Source organism: Furipterus horrens, unplaced genomic scaffold, assembly GCF_987537825.1.
Source record: "Furipterus horrens unplaced genomic scaffold, mFurHor1.1.pri manual_scaffold_12, whole genome shotgun sequence".
Taxonomy (NCBI): Eukaryota; Metazoa; Chordata; class Mammalia; order Chiroptera; family Furipteridae; genus Furipterus; species Furipterus horrens.
Window position 1 is genome coordinate 81,984,169 of NW_028327182.1, and position 22,443 is coordinate 82,006,611.

General features: G+C 39.1%; 1 protein-coding gene across 5 annotated transcripts in view; it reads right to left on the minus strand.

Annotated features, from left to right (window-relative positions):
• The window catches only part of NRG1 (neuregulin 1), a 942,869-nt gene that overhangs the window by 177,932 nt on the left and 742,494 nt on the right, over positions 1-22,443 (minus strand). For 4 of the 5 annotated variants that reach the window (XM_090258890.1, XM_090258888.1, XM_090258887.1 and 1 more), the window contains exon 1: positions 17,928-18,541. The exons of the other annotated variant lie outside the window; for it this stretch is intronic. In XM_090258890.1, the coding sequence (XP_090115016.1) occupies positions 17,928-18,033 (106 nt within the window). In that variant the 5' untranslated portion in view covers positions 18,034-18,541. Of the gene's footprint in view, positions 1-17,927; positions 18,542-22,443 lie in introns of those variants that run through there. 5 annotated transcript variants of the gene reach the window in all.

Consider the following 22,443-nt stretch of genomic DNA (forward strand, 5'->3'; position numbering starts at 1 on the left):
CTTCAGGCCATGAACTTGGTAGGGTCCAGGCTAGCCAACAGGATCAAACACAAGCCTTCTCAGTAAGTAGGTGTGCACCTGTATCCTAATGCCTTGAAAAATGTCACAGAGTATTCTTCCTGAGCAAGAACGAGATGAGAGTCAGAGACAACCAAGCATAAAAAAAAACAAGGCATTGAGTGAGAACCAGAAATCATCATACACAAGTTATAAAATAATTATGCTCACTCTTCTAAAGAAATAAATAATGTACTTGAAGATATCTAAAGGAACTAGGAGAGTATAAAAGGCAACAAAGAAGATTTGGAAAGAGACCAAATAAACCTTCTATAAATAAAAAAAGGATAAAAACAGCAAGAATGACATGAAAAAAGTTAACGGATGTTCTTAGCAGTGGACTGTACACAGAAGAAGAGACAATGAGTGAAGTGGAAGACAGATCAGGAGAGATGTAGCCAGAGAGTGAGACAAACGATGGGAACTTTGAAAGAGAGGCAACGAAAACCGAGGATTAGAATGAGAAGGCCCAACACACCTTTACTTGCAGTTCCAGAAGGAGAAAAGACAATGGGATAGAGGAAATGGGATACCAGAGATATCGGTGAGAATGTCCCAGAATAAAGCAAATGTATAGGTTCAAGAAGCCTAATGAATTCTAAGCAAGATTAATATAAAGAAAAAAAGAAAAAAAAAAAAAAAGACAAAATCTTAAAACCATCAGAGAAAAAAGGCAGATTATCTTCTAAAGAGTATCAGAATGACAGCTAACTTCTCAACAGCTCTGGACTGACCCAAGTGTGCTGGCAAGTAGCTGCATCTTGTTTTTAGACCCAACTGTATATTTTATCTAATATTATAATTGCCATGCTGATTAAGCCCTTTCTCTGAACTCTTTCTCAAGGTAATGGGAACAAAGAGGATGTAAATTTCTGAGAATAATTCTGAAACATTTGGCAGCTTTTAGCTTTATTACCCAATAACGTGATAAAGCCACTGTCCTAGAAATAATGGTGCTTGACTTATAAGTTTTGTCCGAGTTAAAATCTTCCCACCAATCAATTAAAATACCTTCCTGGAGCTGTGCCACAGAGAAAGAGGAGAATAAGCGGAATTGATTCTTTCCTGGTAATAAATGGGCCTCTAGATGATACACTTAAATACATCTGTAGGCCCCTGATGAAGCACCTGATCCTTGTTCATTATTTTTTCCTTTCAGATTAAGTTTTTGAGAAATAAAGTTTTCCTTTCATACACTTCATACACTTCTCAGATCTTTTGATTTATTGATAGCTTATCAATAACTCTTTCATTAAAACTGTGAAATGCAAAAAAGCATTTTATGTTTCTATGGGTGGGTCTAGGTGATTTTGATGTTAAAAAAGCAATCAAAGTGATTTATCATACATGCTTACAACAGCAATCATAGCACTTAATCCACTCCACCTAAAAAGTAGTCTGCTGCATTCCTAATAAAATGCTTGTTTTATCAACAGGAGACTAAGTAAATTTGGGAATCTTAGTAATGGAAAATTTAAGAATTACCCTTTCAGTGAACAGCCTGATGAAAATTCAGAGTTACTAGAGAGAAAAAAATGTATCAAAAATTAATATTATGATCTTTGCATTAAGATGATCAACAAGGTTAAAAAACTTCCTTAGAATTTTAGTGTAGGAGAACTTTTCTTGAAAATAAACAGAGAGTGAATTTTAAAAAAAGGAAATATGTTACATGGAAATTAAGAATAGAGAAGAACCAAAATTAAATCTGGAGAACATAAACTACTGAGAAAAAAAATGATACAATTTTAATTTTTTTAAAGCATTCTATGTGAAGAATTTCTCAATGACTCAGTCTAATCTCTGTTTCTGTTTCACACACTTCTGGTCCTCAGTAGAGGTTAAATCCCATGACTCTAACTGTGTCATAGGCTTTTAAAAAATATCAAAATTAAGGGTATCTGAGAGCTCACAATTTACAGTCAGCACCCAGTTTTCTATTGGGAATTTCACATAGAAGAGTTTGGTACTGGTGATTTAGAAACATATTTATTATCATGTCCTACGTTTCCACTAAATACTTCATACACCTAAACAAATCTTCTAGGTGTTTGCCAAGATAAATTAGTCACATGATTAGTTTACCCATCAAAATTTACTCTATAGAAGATAAATTGCTTCCTACAGAAAACCAACTTGTTTTTGCCTGGACCTTCCATGACTATTATTTTTCAAATGCCTTAGGGTTTCTGAAAAGGCATTCACAACAAACACCTCAGAGTGAAAATGTACCTTGAAGACATTACACAAAGTTCTGCAGGACAACCTTGTGGAGACCACTGACTAATAGATGCAGACTTGTAATCACAGTTCCGTTTTACATCTCAAAATTTTACACCTCATCCAAATCAGTCTTCTTAATTAGACAAGGAAATGAAGCCCAGATGTTCTAAATGATGGCTGTAACCACATGAATATAGTGCTCCTCTCTCTCCAGACTGGATTGTGCTCTCTCCACACCAGCACTCTGGTGCGCCTCCACCTTGGCTCCAGTGTCCTCTTTTCCTCCCAAGAGATGACACTGTTCATCATACACTTTTATAGGCTCAGACAGACAGACAGACAGACAGACACACACACACACACACACACACACACACACACATACACACACACACGCACACGTTGGGTTTTCACTCTCCAGCCCCCCCAACTCTGGCCCAGGAGTGCTTCCTGGCTACAACCCTGAAGAGCCTTTTGATCTGTGACTGGCTGGGGATCAGTGGTTGTCTGTCCTCCTTGGATGGGTCCCAGATGAAATCTTCAGTCCCATTCTAGTCACTATGTAAGCCCTCATTAATGGGGTCAGTTAAATATGAACCAGCAAACCTTATGTGGATCTACCACCCCCCAAGGTTCTGCATTTTTCTCAAGGCAAAGCTCTCCCTGTAGTCTTCCGTGAAGTTCCGGGGCAAAGGTTCTACATAACCTGTGAGATACTGAGCGTGAGGCCTAGACAAAAACCATAATGTGTTGCATCTTGGGACCTTCCTTTCTCTTAGTATGCTAGCAAAATCCTACAAATAAAGGTCTGAACTAAATAATAATTCTATAAAGGGGTGGGGGAATAACAACTACCTCTCTCATTTCTCCTACTTCCATCCCCGCCTCCCCCCCAAAAGCTAAAGAAATAAATATAGATGAATCCTCTAATGCAAATTGAACCACCACCCTAGAAATGTAATAATGGATGAGAGGCTTTTGACCCCTAGGTCTCTGGGTCAAAGGTAATTCAGGTTGTTCGTGATAAAATGTCACTGTGATCAGTGACTGCTCAGTGGCTTACAGATGCAAGTGAGTGACTTCGTGGTCTCAGAGCAGCTGTCAACCCTCAAGTGTTCACAATTCTTCTGCAAGCACATTCTTTTTCTGCAAAGAACATCCAGAGAGCCCACAGAGATTTTTCTTGTTAGGGCCTCTTGCACTGAGGAATTGGTGCTAATAACATTTCAGAGCACAGAGACAGCTCAACCCATACCATATATGAATTCCCTTTCTCAGTCTCTCTCTCTCTCTCTCATACACACACACGCATACACACACACACACATGCATACACGCATACACATACACACATTACCTTCCTCTTCCATGTTATGACACTAGAACTACTTAAATTAATGCTCATCTTGTCAGTCAATGTTTATCAAACCCACTTTGGTATAAGATACCACAACATGAAACAAATAAATATAAAGTCTGGCTGATCTAAATGTACTACAATTTCGAAGTTATTAAAATTGTATCACTGATGTATGCCAAGCTGCTGTTTGAAGGAGCCGAAATACATAACACCCAAAGCACTATAAAGGTTGAATTCATATACAGTGGCAATCTGAGATTTGAAATTTGTAGCTTCACAGTAATTAAAATCCCTACCCCGAAACCCGGGTGCCTAGGTTCTCCTGCTGAGACTGATGCGTTTGTTGGACCTTGTGGTTTCCTGTTTGTAAAAGGATGAACTCTGAGCACGTGGCCTCAAAGAGAACCTTCTCAGTTCTAACATTGTTTGATTCTTCCCAAGACAAGTGTAGCTATATTGAAGAGTTAGCTTCTTAGGCAGTACTAATATTGTTTAAGATTATTTTCATTACTTACCAGGAATTGTTACTATTTATTTATTAATTGATTTTTAATTTTTTCTTGCTGATTTTTAGAGAGAAAGAGGAAGAGAGAAAGAGGGAGGAATATCAATTTATTGTTCCACTTGGTTATGCATTCCTTGGTTGATTCTTGTATGTGCTCTGACCAGGAATCAAACCCGCCACTGTGACATATCAGGATGATTCTCCAACCAACTGACCTACCCGGCCAAGACCTGCTATTTACTTATGTAATAAAATCTTAACATGCAAACATTATGTTCCAATGGTCTAAGTATTTACAAATATTAATTCCTTAAATAGCATCAGTATAATTAGTTTCTTAACTGTCTCTATGTACTTAAGAGAAAATCCAACAAAAATATTTTAGGATTAGCAAGAATTGCAGATTAATGAAGCAAATTATTACTTACTGAGAACTGTAAGATAAATTGGGCACATTTAAACCAGAAAAATAATGAATTTAATTTAGGAACAAATCCATGAATCACTGGCACTGGTGATTTGCATGTATATTGCAATTATGATAGTAATATAATAACTAAAGAGTAACTGATAGTAACATAACTAACCTGTCACCCATAAACTCCAACTTATTGTTTTAAGGAAATTAACAATACTCCCTCATTAATTCAATCATAAGTTTTTAAGAGCAACAACTTGTTTCTAGCACTGTGCTAGCCCTGGTGATGCAATAATAAACAAGATAGACATGACCTTGTGGTACTTATAGTGTAAAGATGTGAAATGTTAAAATGTGCACCTATAACCACTCAATTAAAAAATCTTCCAGGTGAGGATAAAATTAAAATATAGAAATGCAAAACTAAAACGTTCAAAATAGAACTGAGATTGTTTTGACTTCTGTCCTACGAAAACAAAAACAAATTATAAGTAAATAATATTAAAGGTAATGAAGTACTCAGATAAATAAAATATTCGAAGTACATTTTCTGTGCGATAGAATGTAAAAAGTTAGCTATTTACGCTATTTGCTCATACACGTTTGTTGATATCCTTAAAACTTAATGTCTCAGCATTTATACCAAGTCCTGAAATATTATTTAAAGAACTAGCAATCACAAAAGTAATCCCATAAAAAGTAAACCTATCTGACCATTTAAAAGGTATCTCTAGTAAAATTTAAGTATAACTGTTTGTTAATCCTCTTTGAAAGTAATTGAACAGAAAGTCTGTATCCACAGAAAACATAACTACATATTCAGGAGATGTATAAGTTTACTACTTAGAATCCTGCGTATGTAAATCAACATGCAATCATGTCCCATTTCTTATTTCCTTGAGTGGCCAGCAGTAGAGTAACTTCTTTCATGAAACCATCGGTCATTACTTAAAGAAGAGGCTTTTAGTTACAAATGTACCATGAAACATGACAATTCCAAAGATGTCCATTATTTGCTTAATTTGTCAAGGGAGTTTTCAACAAAGCGCTTGTTATATTCATAATCAAAAACTGGGTTCTTAGAATTCCCAAGTAGGGAACATATTTTATATTTTATGGTAAGTTGACATACTAATACTAGCAAAACCCTGCGAATCTCCCGAAGGATTGTTTCTCTCTGAGTTAATGTGAGACCTGTGAGACCACTCAGAGATGAATAAACTGTTCTCCAGATGCAGTTGTGACTTATCTCACTCACGAGCAACAGCTTTATTCAGGGGCTGTACCATCCAGCTGCTGATGAGGTTCACGGAAATAAATCCCCAAAGGGCATCAGTGTCAAGGTCAGCAGTCACTTTATAAAAGCACATGTCTAAAATGACGAAACGACCACTCATCTTTTACAGTTGCCTCTCTCATGGAATCCTGTGGTGTCAGAGGTGCACAGCACGATGTCGGTCCCCAGAACACAGCTGCCACTACGCTTCTGGCTACAGAGAGTTTTAGTCCCACAGAGGTGTGCTCTGGGCAAAGTGGCAAGCTGACTGTGTCCTGCCTTCTCATCGTGATTTCAGGAGAGAGAATGAAATAAGCCCCCCATCAGTGGCAGGGCCAGGGAAGCACCGAAACATGTCTTGACCTTAGAGTGTGTGCCCAGTTACCAAATTCAGATGTGGGGCTTTCCCTAAGCTTTTTAGGTTTTGTGAATATCTATGCTGCAATAAGTAGCATATTGTAAGTGGTGACAATTTTCTCCCTCTGCACGGTCCAATTTAGAGGCACTACTTGGTAGAAAGAATCTCATGTAGATTTGAGAGGACAATGAACCCACAGAAGTCTTGGGATCTATACTTTCTATTCTGTCCCTTTGGTTTCTGTTAATTCCTGGGAAAAGATATTAAATGATCTGTTCTACTTGCCTTTCTGAAGTGTATCACAATCCTGTTTGAAGGAGTGTAAATAATGTACATAACATTTAGAACTCTAATGTTGCCTTCCAAATATCAAATACATAAAATAAGTATTGCCGTCGATATTTTCTTTCCTGTGCGGTTAAGGACAACTGAGAACACAGAATATAACCAACATGAGAAAAATAAAAAACAAAAATCAACCCCTAAGACAGAAGTCCCCATTTCTATTCAATTTAATATATGGAAAATTATGTATTTCTATTTCCATTCAACTCAGTATTCAAACAATTGGTTTTCTCTCAACAAACTCACTAGCTCATTTCCATAATTCCTATATGTATAACTCTTTCCCCAAAATGGATAATGCATGAGCAGTTCCCTCCCTCACCTTTCCCCCTACCCTAGGGAAGATTCTGCAAGGTAACCTCACTAAAACAAATTATAATTACAATCCACTTTCTGTATTTGAACTAATTCTTCTTGGGGCAATAGAGCAGCCTGCAATATTTTTCTCAGAAATAGATGCCAATACTTTTCAACATTACTGCTATTATAACTGTTTAGAAAAATCTATCATTTTATGGGCTTCAAGGCAATCTCTCCTTTTTAATTTATTTGAAAACAATTTAAATAAAGAATGTAAGGACTACTACGATTTTAAATAATCAAATACTGTGCTTAACACAAATACTGTCCCTCTATTGGCAGAGAAGAGAGAACATACCAAAAAATATATAAAAGTAGATTTGATACATATACAGTAGTCCCTCTCTATATTGCGGTTCACTTATCATGGCCTCACTGTATCGCGGGATTTTAAAAAATATTATATTTAATTACTTATCGCGGATTTTTCGCTATATTGTGGGATTTTGCAGTACTGTACAGTAAATACTAAAATAAATGTTCCTACTTTGCGGATTTTCACCTATCGCGGGGGGGCAGGGGGATTCTAGAATGTAATACCCATGATAAGTGAGGGATCACTGTATATGAAATAATGTCTGCTTAATATACCAATGAAAAACTGTGTCAGGTAATGAACTTACTATATCACACAACACAACTGAAGCATGCTCCAATGAAATCAATTCATAAACTATAATTATCTATCCCTGTAGCTCAGGAAACAAAATAGTCAACAAATGTATATAGAAAAATGATTCTCACTCATTTATTCTATAAATATCTATATGCAAAGTTCTCTACTAGGCATTATGTGCAATATACCCTCAACCATCAACATGGAGGTAAGGTATGGGAAAGTTACATCTAAAGAACTAATTGGCATATATTTAAAATGATTAGGAGCATGTATGTATGTGTAGGTGATATTTAAAACAAAAGTGCACATAACCTGTTATTGTGCTAACCTGTTAACTCTTCACCACAAGTGTTTCTCCAGTCTCCAAAAGCTAGTATATCTGTAGGTCAAAGTTCAAGCTAAACCTCAGGTTAAAAACGTCCAGCTGAACTCTTTGTGAAGGTGTTACCTATGTGGCATACAAAGCTCACCAATGATCCAAAGCTTCAGAATCTATTCCAAATAAATAGCAGAGATGTATTCTCAACAACATGATAATTACTCACAAAGAACTTCTGTGTATAAGACCTCATGAAAAGAGGTACAATATTTATGAAATTATCTTCTGAAAGACTAAAGTTCAGACAACACTGATGTAGACATATGCAGCAAGAAGATACCATTAGCCCTGGCTGCTGTGGCTCAGTGGATTGAGCCTTGGCCTGCGAGCCAAGTGTCGCTGTTTCGATTCCCAGTCAGGGCACATGACTAGGTTGCACGTCAGGTCCCCAGTTGGGGGCGCAAGTGAGAGGCAACCACACAGTGATATTTTTCTCCCTCTCTTTCTCCTTTCCCCTCTCTCTAAAAATAAATAAACAAATAAATAAATATTTTTTAAAAGAAAATACCACTAGATGAACCAACACTGAAAAGAATGCTGATTTATTATTGATATTTAAACCCAATAAAATTGGTCATTTATTCCTCCCTCTCTACTCGGCACAGTAAAAACACTAATCCTCGTGATGACCACATAAATGACATAGTACTACTTCCCGCAAAGTATACATGTGGCAACTGAGGCTTAAAGAGTTTTAGTCCCATCAGAGGGGGGAGGTGGGGCAGCCGGGGCTCACATCTGTAATCAGAGGACAGAGCCAGAGCCTGGCCTCTCAACTGCTGCCGTGATCTAACTAAAACCAGCACCTCCCTGTCTTGGAACGAACACAGCAGTCGCTAAGCCAGGCCTCTGCCATTCCAGTGTCCCAGATACCTCAACCTGGCACTGCTCAAAGTCGAATTTTCACGCTGTTAGGTGCAGAACTGTACTGTACTCAAATACAAGGAGTCCAATTGGGCCAGCTAGTTCAGAAAGAAGAGAGCTGATTTTTTTTTTTTTTTAGTGACAACATTCCTATTTTATTTTTAAGGTGAATAGGCCAGATCTGGGGAGAAGGCAAAATATTGTTCCATTGTAGAATGCTGCCAAAGCCAGGCTACTGCGGTTTGGAGAACGTTGGATCAAAGGTGTCAGGAGTTAGGCCACACCCAGTAGAGCCTGGAGTCCAAGTCTGTCTTTTTTAGGGGAATCTTGTTTCAGCCAGTTCCCTGTGAAGTATGTAGATGTGGATTCAAAATGTCATTCACACTTTGTCTTCCCTTCACTCCATTGGGTTCGGAGAGAAGTAAAAATATGCTCTGTAGCATAAATATTATTCTGACTTAGAATCGTCAGAATGATGATTTCAAATGTTCATTTGGGTTTCACTGAACTGCTCAGAACATTGGCGCATGTTTTAGTCTCAGATCGACTTTACCTGAGGTCACAAATGGATATGACATTGGCCTCTTTTCAAAAAAGTCCTCCTACTATATACTCATATATTACATGAATATATCTAACAAACACAAAACAATCCTTTTATTTAAACATGTATAACCCTTAAAATAGTATAAACTCATAAGTAGAAAGTAAGCTTTCCAAGGCTGGGGCAGGGGCTGAGACAGAAGGCAAAGGGAAGGACCAGCGAAAATTTTTTTTTTCATATACTAACCTGTTAAACCCAATTCAAATGTTCACACTGTAGGAACAAGATCCACAAAAAAATTTTGTTCCTAAACCAACTCCTGTTAAACATAATTCAAGTGTTCACATGTAGGTGCAAATATTCACTTTGTAGGCACGTTGTAGGTGCTATATAGTATGCTGTGTCCAGAATGAGTTCCCTTACTGTACATCAACTAGTCTTGGAGCAAGTTACAACCCTGTCTTTTCATACAGAAGAGAGTGCAAGGAACAAGGTAAGGAGAGGGGAGAAGAGACACATTCAGGGACAACTAGGAACTTTAAGAAGTCCTCATAAACTTAAGAATGGAAAAGAACATTTGATTCACAGAGTACATATTTCTGAACATTAAATAACAACATGTATTTATTTTTATTAAAAAAAGTTCTCTTGTCATTAGCATTAGTTTTCTTTCAAATACTGTTGTCTACTTGATTCTTTTCTTTTTTGATTTTTGAATGCATTTCTTATCGGTTCACATGTGTGATTTCTTATTACATACAAATGAAAATTCCTAATAGATGGCATATTAAACAGCTAAGATCCAAAACTCTAAGTTGTAAAACTTTAGGACTTTAACAAAGAAAGTTTTGTATGCATAATTAATTTTCAAATTTTGCCTTGCACAAGGCTGAATATTTTTTGAAAATAAAATCATAAAATATATAGGATTTTCAATTTTAGAGTATTTAAATATAAGACATACAGTATTCAAAACATTTCACTGTATTTATAAATGTTTTTGTTCTGAAAAAAAATCATTCCAAATTGGAATTTAGACATCTCCTTTTAAAGATTTGTTTTAGATTCATTATGGAACAGCTAAGAAGATTGCCATATCTTTTTAAAAATGCCATTTGTCGCTACAATTGTGAGATTATATGCAAGAAACAAGATGAGTTACAACCACAAGCACACACCTACACACTTTAAAAAGCTGGCTTTACTTATATTTAACTTTATTGATAAAGTAATTTGGACCATTCAAAATGAGATGCATTTTCACTTGACAATGAAATTCACACTTACTAAAACTACTAGGAAAATTGAATGGATGCAGCACAGAGAAACTGAGAAAATTTTTTCTAAATGTTATCCCATACAATAAAGTTAGGATTACTCACCGATCACCAATATTTCCCACTCAGATCTCTGTAATCTCTGTAGAAATACATTGTTGGGTAAGATAAAATATAACAGCTTGCTAACATGTCCAATAAAAATAAAAGTTACGGGTTATGGTATAAATGAAGAACTTTTCTCTCCAAGGGAAAATGCTCCTACCCCTGGCTCTCTAACTTTATGCTGAATTCATTTTATATGGCTATCATATGACCTGATCTATTTATTGGAGAAAATGCCACCAGCTCAATGATTTCCTAGCTTACATTCCTTTTACATATTACTTTAACCTCATTTAATTACCATAGCTTACAAGAATTTTTTCAAAGTTGTCAGTACTGTATTATTTAAAATAACACGTAAAGCAAAAAGAGCTCCAATATTAGATAACTATACGACACTGACAATATTCAGTCACGTATAACCTAAAAATTTGACAATTTCATATGGTACAACCTAATAAAACATTCCCTGACTCTCACATCATTGAAACTGACACTCAACAGCTGCCCAGAGGAGCCAGCTGCCTGCCTCCTGAAGCTGTGAAATGACGAGTTTGGGACACTGTGGCAGAGCAAAGGCCACCTACCTCCCATCAATAATACTTTTCTTGGACCAAAACAATGTGAACCATATTGCACTTTGAATAGCAAAGGGCAGTAATATAATGGAGTAATTCATGACAAAGATGACAAGGGCACGGGGGAGTAAATCACGAGCAAATAACAGGGACGACATGACAGTGCTACATATTAGCCAGGATCCGAAAGAATTAGTCATTCAAACCCATTTTCAAAAATCTGTAACTCAATCAAAGTAGGGTTCTTTAAACGTGTCAGCCAGGGGCTGTGGATAGAGTGTGAAGAAATAAAAACAAATGTCAGTAAAGATCCTTTGTTCAAATTTCATGCTTTCCCATATAATTTTGCAATGCCGTAGTGAGATGTAAATGTGACTAAATCTCTCTGTGGGGACTGCCTGAACGTATTCAAAAGGAATAAGAGGCAACTGGAGGATGCGTGTAAGACACTCGGTTCTCTCGGGAAAAGATGCTGGTTAAAATTAATCTCCCAGGTGTCCCTCGCAAGTTCACACCTGCGTCGTCCTCATCAGGATGACGTTTCAGAATGTTCCGATTCAGAATTCTTCATGAATTTGGGCTAGTTGGTCAAGCTGGAAACAAACTCCTGTGGAAGCAGCTAACTCAAGAAATCTCCACCCTCTTCTCCCCGAAGGGTTGCCCAGTATACCAAAGGAATTTAAGAACAGGAAAAAGGGGGCAAGCAGGTAGATGTTTCTGTTGGGACAGGAGCTAGAAGGCAGAAAATCTTGTGCAATTTCACCATGAGCACCTCCAGCTGTATTAGTGCCATTGGAATAATACATTTAATTATGGTGGTGAAAAAAAACAAAAAAAACAAAAGGCATTCTTTGGGGAATAGCAATGTGATGCACTTGGAGCACCCTCTGGAGGCCAGAGAAAGGTGAGGCTGGGAAGACAAAAAAGAAGAGAAATCTGAGCACCTTGGGCCTGCCACAGACTGAACTCCACACACCTCACTTGAGTTAAGACTCAAAAATGCACTTGTTCACTGTTAATCGAGGTGACACAAGAAACATGCATAATTAATTTATAGTGTAAATGAAAATAAGACCAAAGTGTAACAAAGTTCTCCAATAATTGTTTCTAAATGTTTTTGAAAGAAGAAGAAATGTCAACAGGTTAGTGTTATTTTCAGCCAACATCCTGAATTTGGGGGTGGTGGAGGGGAGTTTATTGCAGAAGGATCTTTAAGTATTTAAAAGAAAGAGGTGTGAAATACGATCATTTCATAACAACATATAAGTAAGCTAAGTTATATAAAGTAGTATTAATTGTCAAATTGTTAAAGTAGCCAGCTTTCTGTTTATCAAATCGGAGAATAAATTAAGCTGTCTCCCTTTTTCTAAACCTTACTTCTTCTAAAGCAACAAACACTGACATCTATTGGCACTGTAGTAGCTTTTTTTAAAATCTATTAAAACTCATTCAAGGACACACACATGCAGACATGCGTAGGATTAGGATAAATTCAAAACACCACGTATTTCTATGGGGGAGTTTCATTTAATGCACTCAATAGTATGTTTAATAGATAATATTTTTCTCTGGTTAAGATAAATTTGTTTTTTTTTAAGCTAATACTATCTTATTTATTTACTTACTTATTTTTCATATTTTCTGCTTGTCAAGAGGAGAGCTCTAGGATTAACTAAAATATTAGAAGTCCATTATTTGCTTTTTTTTTGTATAAGCATTTTTTATTTTTTAAAGTTGACATTCGGTATTACTGTATATTAGTTTTGATGTGAAGCATAGTGGTTAGACACTCATACAATCTATGAAGTGACCCCTCTGATAAATCTAGTACCCATTTATTTGCTTCTTTGAGAAAATAAAATCACTCACCCAAAATACTGACCCTTGGTTTGTTTTTTTATATCATAACAGAACATGCTAAACTCTCAGTACTTTTAGAAAAGTGGAATTTGTCATGCTACTTAAAAAATGCTAATAAAACACCGGTTTGGTAAGAATCACACTTCCAGAACTTTAAACACTACATAGAGCTTTTCTAGTGAGGAGGGGAAGAAAAGAAAATCATAGGAAATGTGGATTTATTATTTTCATTACTTTATTTATATTTAAAAACACCTGCACTCAATTCTATGAACCTCACTGGCAAGATACAGTTACACTTGATAAAAAGATAACAAAGAACATGTTAATACACACTTTCCTTTTCAATTGCTGCAATTTGTACTAGTCCCAAAAGAGATTATGCATTCTATATAATAAAGTGAGGTTTCAGCATCCACTCCTCAGTGTTGCCAGAAAAGGAGTCATGTTTCAAAATCTTCTCATAGCTTGAAATCTCAGCATTTTTCTGCCAGAGATAAAATTCTGTTGCACCTCACTCTACTTTCAATATTTACACTGAATTCAGGACTGTTTTCGTTATACACACAGGCGGTTATGGTATTTGACATACTTATCCACTCTTCTCTATACTTACAGGTAGTAGATATTAATATTTATATCCACTCTAAGGCCAACTTTGGATTATTTTTGACCATAAAAGGTAAATTTTGAAAATTATATCAAATATCTTTGCAAAGACACAGACAATTTGTTTCTAAAGTAATTTTATAAATAGAGCCAAGATTTATTGGGCATTTATTACATGATGGGCAATGTTCAGAATGCTTCTATGTGTTATCTTGCTTAAGCCTCATAATAACTTCATGATAATAATAATATTAATATCCCAATTTTACATATAAGGAAACTCAGGCCTGGAGAGATTAAGTAACTTTCTCATGATTATCCAGATAAGGGGCAGCACAACTAGCATTTAAACCCAGGCAATCAGGCTGCAGAGCTAAGTACTAGGCATCCTCCTCTTGCTGCCTAATAGCGAGGCATTTTCCTTCTTAAAGGACAGGTGATAGAACATATAAAGCATCTGTTATACTGCCTAGAACATGGTAAGATATCGGACAAACAGTAGCCCCTTTGTTAATAAATATAAGAGTGCCCAGCACATAGTTTGGTGGTTACTGTTCTCATACTGGTTCAATATTTTCTGATTTTATATATTTTTTCCTCCCCATTCTCTCATCAATAACATTTTATCATTTTGCAAGTATGAGAGTAATATCTCAAGTTTCTCCCACTTCCTGCTTCAAAATAAATCTTCAAAATAAATCCTATTTCATTCTATGAATACTACTCAGTGTTTTTAATAATTACATAAGGTAAGTGGTTACAAGTAGCCAAGTTGAAACAGATCACTCACTGGACATTCCTCTGGTTCTGTAAACACTCGCTGCCCTGTTACTGACAGGACGCTTCATATGCAAGAATGTTTACAAGCACTTCACCCTGGGGAGCCGCTTAGTTGAGGAATGGGGTGAGTGATGTCATCGGGAGAGCACAGGGCCTTCCTTCTCCCCATTCCGGACACTAAGTTTCTCAGTTTTTCTGCCACTTGTACTCACAAATGCCTCTTCTGCCAGAAGTGAAGGGAGACCCAATAGTTTAAGAACTGGGCTAGGCTTGATAATCAGTTTGTTCCAGGTCATTTAAGAGAATAACAAAGAATCCTTAATGAAAGAAAAACATGAGCAAACAGATTCAAAAGGGAAACATAGAGCCAAATACCAAAGAAAAAAACTTCTGGTTCTGTAACTGAAGCTTCAATAGGAAAAGTGTGGTAAAGTGAATCAATAGGAAGAGCACAGAACAGGGGGTGGGGGTGGGGGGCTGGCATCAAGGAGGCCCTGGCCATTACAGGGCTCTTGGTACACGGATCCATGTCACAAAGCCCAGAATTACACGGAGGTTGCTTATTTTAAGAAAAGAAGAGGAATTAATGACTCCAAGGGCTTGGGACCTATAAGAACCACTCTTATGGAATAGATAATTCTGTTGAACATCTGCAGCCCTAATAGTGTGCAATTTAATATTCAGTTAATTGTACAAAAATGCAGATGCTATGAAATACAGCCATGTATGTATCACATATCAGTCACACATGGCACATGAAAGTTAAAGAAGCCTTTTCCCCCTGAAAATTTCCCTCCAACAGATGTGTTTATGCCTCTGCATGCAATACAGCACACAGCGGGGCTGAGTTCTCTCAGCATTCTCTCTCCCCCGGCCACCCTAAAGTACTGTTCCAACACCCACGGACAGGCCTGGCTGCTGTACGTGTATCACCTAAGAAAGAAGTTTCAGTGGCTGTCTTAAGAAAGGGGTGACATTTGGGACTAAAGGGCACTCATGCAAGAGTCATTCAAGAGATGGGTGTTGTCGTAAGTCTTAATTTGGGCTGGCAAGTGGCAATACTATAGTTTTGGCACCTAGAGGTCCTTCTTTTGAGAAGGCCTGAGATAAAAAGTGCAAAAACAGTTGAAAAAAAAAGTTTGGGTGTCTCCTGTGAGCTATTATGGCTATCAGTTACTCATTCTTCTAAGATAAAGACAAGTACACTGGTACTTACCATTATAAGGAAAATGACAAGCAGAGAAATGGGATTTCGAAGCAATACTATTTAATGCCCTGTGTTTTTATATAAAGCTAGTTTCAACTTGAGCTTTCTTTTAACATCAAATGAAGAATAAATATTCTTACACGGTTTATATGGCTTAACAAGCACAAGGTACCCTGGATGAGGTAAAAGTTTTCTCCCCAGAGAAGACTACTTACTACTTGATAGAAAAAAAGAGACAAATATACTGAAAACTAACCGAGCGATGAGTTCACTCCGATTTTTCCAGTAAGATGGTAGACAATGTCAGTTAAAGACAATGCCAATGTATCTGGTTTAGAGGGAATCACAGCTGCGGGAATGGAAAACAGAATGAGAGGCACCAAGGAAGCTCTTGAACCCATGTCAGGAGAGAACATCAGGTAGTCAGGACAGTTCCCTACCTAGCAGGTAAGATCTGCAGGGCACAGAAATGCCTGCTTGCCCTTAAGTCTCCCTGCGGCTTAACTGCAATGTCTGTGTTAAGGTATCGCCACTATGAAACCTTGACAAAATGCAAGCCTGTTACTTGAAAGGGATGCTACTTTAAATCATTGCTCCTCCTGAGTTCTTCAGACCACCTATCTACAGAGGGCCATAGAAACTTCTGAAGGCAGAATATTCACAGGCAGGATGCAGAACACCTAAAAGGCCCTATAATTAACTCCTGACAACTTAACAGTTTTGGTTAAGTAAAAGGTCTCTTTAATTGACTCTAATGACTTCTGAAAGGACAGGAGAGAAAGTCACTTAGAGAGGTTGCTAATCAGCTCCACATTTCATGCCTTGTTGAATGTAATGCTGTATAGTATTTCCAAAACCTAGGGTAAAAGTAAGGAAAATTTCAGTACACCCTCATTAGGGCAAATGAAGGTAATTAAGGTGAATCTGATCAGCAGTATCTTATTATAGAAGCACGCATAGGAACGGTCAGTGACCAAACAATTACTCTCTGTTCAATTATTGTTTTGCTCAAAACCTGGTAAAGGTCTTTGCCAGGAAGCCAGGATCTGAAATGCTATCGGTGATGACAATAATTAGACGGGGCAAACTGTTTTCTTACTCCAAGGAATGGCACCTTACTTTTTTTCAGCCACAGTATTACCAAGTGCTATTCAATTAATTCTTCAGGAGTGCTCTATGTGACTCATGGCAAGAAAAAAAAAAAAAGCTATTAAGATACTTTCCCTTCCTCTCTTTTTAAAAGCATCCTTTTCACTCAATCACTCATAAATAAGTATTTATTTGGGATGCCTCCTCTGTTCAAGACAACGTCTAAAGCATCAGCTCTTCTTAGGGAAATCTAAGGAGAAACTGTCATTCATATCAGTGTTGATTTTCAAGTACAAGTTTTGTCTCTAGAAAGTCTCAACTGCCAGTTCATTTTATTATATAACCAGTAAACAGCTGGGTTCAAAAATTCGGATAAACTTTTGCTTTTCGGCACCTCTTGGGAACATAAATGGACCGCATATTTATCAAGGAGTTCCTCCAAACTAGAACCGCTAAACCGAAAGTTTGAGTACTTATTTGGAACAGACCTGATTCCTGACACTGGACGAGGTTTCATCTGTTTCGCTGACCTCTAGGAATCCCTCTCAGCTGATGAGAGTTCCAATACCGCGGGAATGAATCGGGGGCTGGGGGAGGCGCGCACACACCGGGACCCTACACCTCCCGCCCCTTTCCCCGAAATACAGATGCGCAACCGCTCACACGGCCTCTCTTTAGACCACTCGGTTTTTCCGAGCCCCGCACACCGATGGGTGGCCCGTTCCCGCTTCTCTCGCTAGAGGGCAGACGGCGCCCGTGCAAAGCCCTCCTGGCCCCGGACACCCGCGCACCACTCCGGGTTCTGCTCCCGGGCTGGGTTCGGCGGAGGTGCTGGTAAAAAGCCGTACCTGGGAGCACTGCTCGTCCCGTACCCTCAGAGAGTACGAGCCTGCGGGCCGAGGCTGCTGCCCCTTGCCCTGCGCGCTGAGCACGGGCGCCCGGGTGAGGCAGGGCTCCCAGGTAAGGGGCGGCCCTACGGAGGTCAAGAACAGCCCGGCCCCGCGGACGCCGGGAGCCGGGCCAGGCATCTCGAGCTTAGGGCGCGGGCGGGCGAAGGAGAAGCGACACACCGGAGGAGGAGGCGGGTCGCGGAGCTCTCTCGCCGCGCACTCACCTGGGCTCTGGCCGCCTGCCGGGGGCGCAGACGCAGGCTTCCTGCCGGAACCTCGGTCCTTCTTCTTGCCCTTTCCCTTGCCTCTGCCTTCTTTGCGCTCGGACATCTCGCCTGAGAAGTGCACACTCTACGGGGACCGCTCCAGGGGAAGACAACGCGGGACAAGTTTGGTCCGAGGGCTTGGATCGGATTTAGGAAAAGTTTGTCCCCCGATGGGAAGAGCGACCGGGCTGCGGCGCTCGCGTGCGCAGGGGGCGTCTCCTGTCGCCTGCGGGGAGCGGCGCGGACGCGGCGTGCGGTCTAGGCCACCTGGAACTAGCGGTCGCTCCGTCAGGCGGTCACTCTAGCTCTCGGGGCTGCTCCCGTCGCTCTGGGAAGCCCGCTGTGGTTCCCGCCGCACTGGGTTCTGCCGCGATAGACTCCTGTCCCGGCCTCTGTCCCGCGCGCTTGCAGTCCGAAGAGGGAGAGGGGTTCACTGTCCTGGCCGCGCTCCCATCGCCCAGGAAGCCTCTGCCGCTCCGCTCCTGCGCTCCGCACTAGCCCGGAGTTCGGACAAGTTTTGGGGAACTCCTCGCCGGCTCTTTTTCAATTGCCCTACAGCCACCCACCTCCCTCCCGCAGGTTGGAGGCTGGCGCCTCCTTCTCACCCTCCCCTTCCTCGCCCCCTCCCTCTTCCCTACCACACCCCCACCCCGAGGCGAGGACACGCCAACGGGAGGAGCCTGGGCTCCGCGCTCCTGGGCGCAGCCCCTTTCTCTCCCTGAGCCTGGCCTGGCGGGCGGGGGGCAGCGGCGTGCCTCGCGGCTGCAGGGAACCCCCGACAGGGGTCGCTGGAACCTACGCGGAGACTCTGCAGCCAGGGCCGCCGGGGGAACTTACAGGAGCGGCCCCGGGGAGATTCAGGGCTTAAGGGGACTCGCCCTCCTCGCGCTCCTGAGCTAGGCAGCGTCCCGAAGGGTTGGCCCGTTCCCTTTAATGCAGAAAACTGTTAGAAACAAGTTTGGAATTCTGACACCTCCCTGCCCCCCCCCCCATTAAAGCTCTGGAACCCCTGGGAAGGAGAGGATGTTTGTTGTTTTCCCAGGGGAGTTTTGGTTCATTCCTTTCTTACTTGAGTGAGTTACAAGCACTTAGGGCAAAGGGTGGAAGGGAGTTCGCGCGTAAGACAGTCCCGGGTACACAGGAAGAGCTCAATGAACCTTAAAGGTGGCCGGATCACACCACCTTCGTGGATCTGCTATTGCACGTGGGAGGGTGCGTGTGTCCTATCTTCACGGATTTAACAACGTGCCTGTTAAACTGATCTGCAGCTTTTCCTAAAACAGGTAATAATAACCTGACCTCTTCAAAGGGGGTGTCCTAAAGTCTCTCACTACAACTTAATTTCAAATGAACTGTAAAACTCTGGTTAAAAGGCTATCAACAAAATTACTGCAGTAGCTGGGCGTCACTCAGTTCTGCTGCGTGAAAACGCAAGAAGGTAGAGTGCAGAGCCGGTACCAGAGCTCTTTGATTCGTTAATGCTGGCTTTCTGAGACTCCAGCTTTCCTCAGAACTAAGGGTGAAGCTTCTTCTTTCTCCGTCCCTTGTCCTCCCTCTGGCGGAGACTTCCAAAGAGCAGTGAGATCTACGAAACGCTAGCAGCCAGCTGCAAAAAGGACGAAAGTTAAAAGGCCAAAGTAATCCGCACCGCAGAATGATCCAAAGTCATGTCAAGAAAACCTTCTCATAGTTATATTCCAGCTGTGGCTAGCTTCGAATGTTGATTCACGGTGATAGATTTGTGTGGCGGTCAAGAAGAGGTGCGTATGAACGATCCATGTATGAAATTAACTTATTCCACTTGAAAAGTGATTTGCTCCTGATTTTCCACTTTGTGGGATTAATGATAACTGAACCATTACCTACCGACAGCCTTCTGGGTAATATTTTCAAATTGCCACAAGTTAAATAAAGATGAAATCTGGGGTGCCTCCTTGAATGTGGGAAGGCAGAGGGGCAAAAACATTCATTTTGAAACTCCTAAAATAAGAATAATTTTATTATCATTTAATTTGCATGGTAATAAGAACCAAACTCTGTTGGGTGGCTTTAATTGTTAAAAGACATCTGAGCAGTATTGACATCATTAGTTTGAAAAAGTTTGATGTTCAAATATCTTCTGATACCCTTTCAACAAACATTAGCATAAATTTTACTGGGCTATAAAAACAGCAATATGAAGGAAAAGATTATAAATATATCTTAATATCACTATAATATTCCACAGAGACTAATGTAAAATGGAGTCCCAACGTTGGCTGAAATAACCCTGCTTTCCCAGGAGGGGACACTCTCTATAAGCAGGAAACAGTCAAATTCAGAAAAGGAGAATCCTTTCAAAAAGGGCATTTTTATCTCCAAGATCTGAGACTCTAGAAGGGCTTAGTATAAAATAGTTACATGTCATCAAATGTATCATTATTTTAAAATTGAAGGACGTAAAGGAAAATGTATTTTGGAGTTTAAAAAAAGTTTCAGACCTTACCAAAAATAGATAAATAAAACAAAAAGCCAGTAGTAAAACCCTTAGTGATGGAAATACTGTAATTCTACTATAATTCATCACTTTTGTTTTGGATCTAGATGTTTTACTTCACAAAACAGCTATTGGTTCTTTACTGCAGTCATTTTTCAGTGAGGGTAATGGAAGATCCCACAATTTTGTGATAATTTTCCATTGGAACAAATCTGTAGTAGTAGTCAGTTTTCCCACACCAAGCATGAATGACGTACAGAAAAACCTGCTCACAGGTGGTGCCTTTACAATAAAACATGGCAGCCACTATGGCATGTCAGGTGGATATAAATGAGCGTTCAATAACTGTTTTTCCTTGGTTTGATGTGATGGGGGGGGGGCAAAAGGCCCACTGATAAATGTTGAAGGAACATTAAAGAAAGATGATGAAGCGCCAGTCATATGACAAGGTTGCTTCCTGGGACTTAGTTCAGATTCTGGAGTCATATTTTAATTGTCAATTGCCACTGACTTGTCAAGGAATTCATGGCAAAGTCCAAACATTTTTTTTCTAGTAGTACATTGCTTACGTCTTTATGTTACTTCATGTTACTTATTCAGAGGCTTCTTTTATTATGTTATTTATGACTAGCTAAAAGATTAACCAAATAAAAGTACATTTCTTTGAGAGTGAAATCTTTGTGATTTATCAAGAATTTAAATTATTCATCTCTGTGGGCAGGAAGTGGCAAATGAATTAAAAAAAAAACCAAATTTGTAAATGATTAAAACAAGAGATGGAGGGAGATTAGTTTTTGCTTTTTTGAAAATAAAAACATTAACCTCAATTGTCTAATTTAGGAAGGATGATATATCTGCATGGTATAATTTATTAATTTGTTTATTAATTTGTTTATTAATTTATTAATTTGTTGTGTATCGTTCAACTCATACTGTGTGTATCATAGAGGGGATATTGGCTCTCAGGTAACATATGTCAAGCTGTCAACAATATCAACTCCTGAAAAATAGAGTGGACATTTATAAAGAAGCAACTTGAGAAGTAAAGACAAAATGGATAGCTTATATTAAATGACAGCTTAAAAATAAATGCAATCATTTACCATAACATTTTTTTTTTTTTTTGGTCGAGGCTTGACTTTTAGAGGCATCCTTAGAATTTACAAAGCTGGCCATTTCTCTCACTAACTCTTGTTTGAAAATACTCCAAGAAAATTTTTAAAAGAAAAAAAATAAAATGAAAGAACATTAACATGTGAAGATAGACTTACATTTTTGCAAACTACTGTGCATATTAACAAAAATGAGAATCTAATCTACAATTCTGCAAATAGATATTTAAATGCAGTAACAAGGTAATTTATATAATGGTCACTTTTAAAAAAACTTTGCAACCAAGTTGGCATTCATAAACATGCACGAATGCAAGAGAGGATCTCACTCACCAGAGCCAGCTCCAAAACAAACACTATATGTGCATGGCTTATTCATTCATTTACCAAGCATTTACTGAAATAAACGCTAGGTAGCAGAGAAACAAAAATCACCCCTATTCTCATGAAGCTAAGTATTGTGAGAAAGGTATAAAAACAAAAGGTGAATTATTACAATACAAATGAAAAGCAGGGACAGATAAGTTTTCCAAGGCCTGTAGCTCATAAAATTTGGGAGATTTTTTAAGAAAAATAATACAAAATTAAAAATGCAAATTTAAGTCCAAGAACATTAAATGGATCATTGGATGTAAGAGGGCCTGAAGCAGGCTTCATTAGCTTCATGATAAATTCACTCCTAGTAGTTCCAAGCATATCCCACCATCTGCACAGTTGTAGTAATGGTCAAGGACAATTCTGTATTATCTTAGAGATTAGATAATACTATCACTATAAATAGGAGACATTAACAAGCAATCAAAAGAAAGACACACAAAACTGAAACAAGCAAAGACTATCATGTGAGGAAAATGAGATGAAAGCAGCCTTAGGAATTCACAGATTA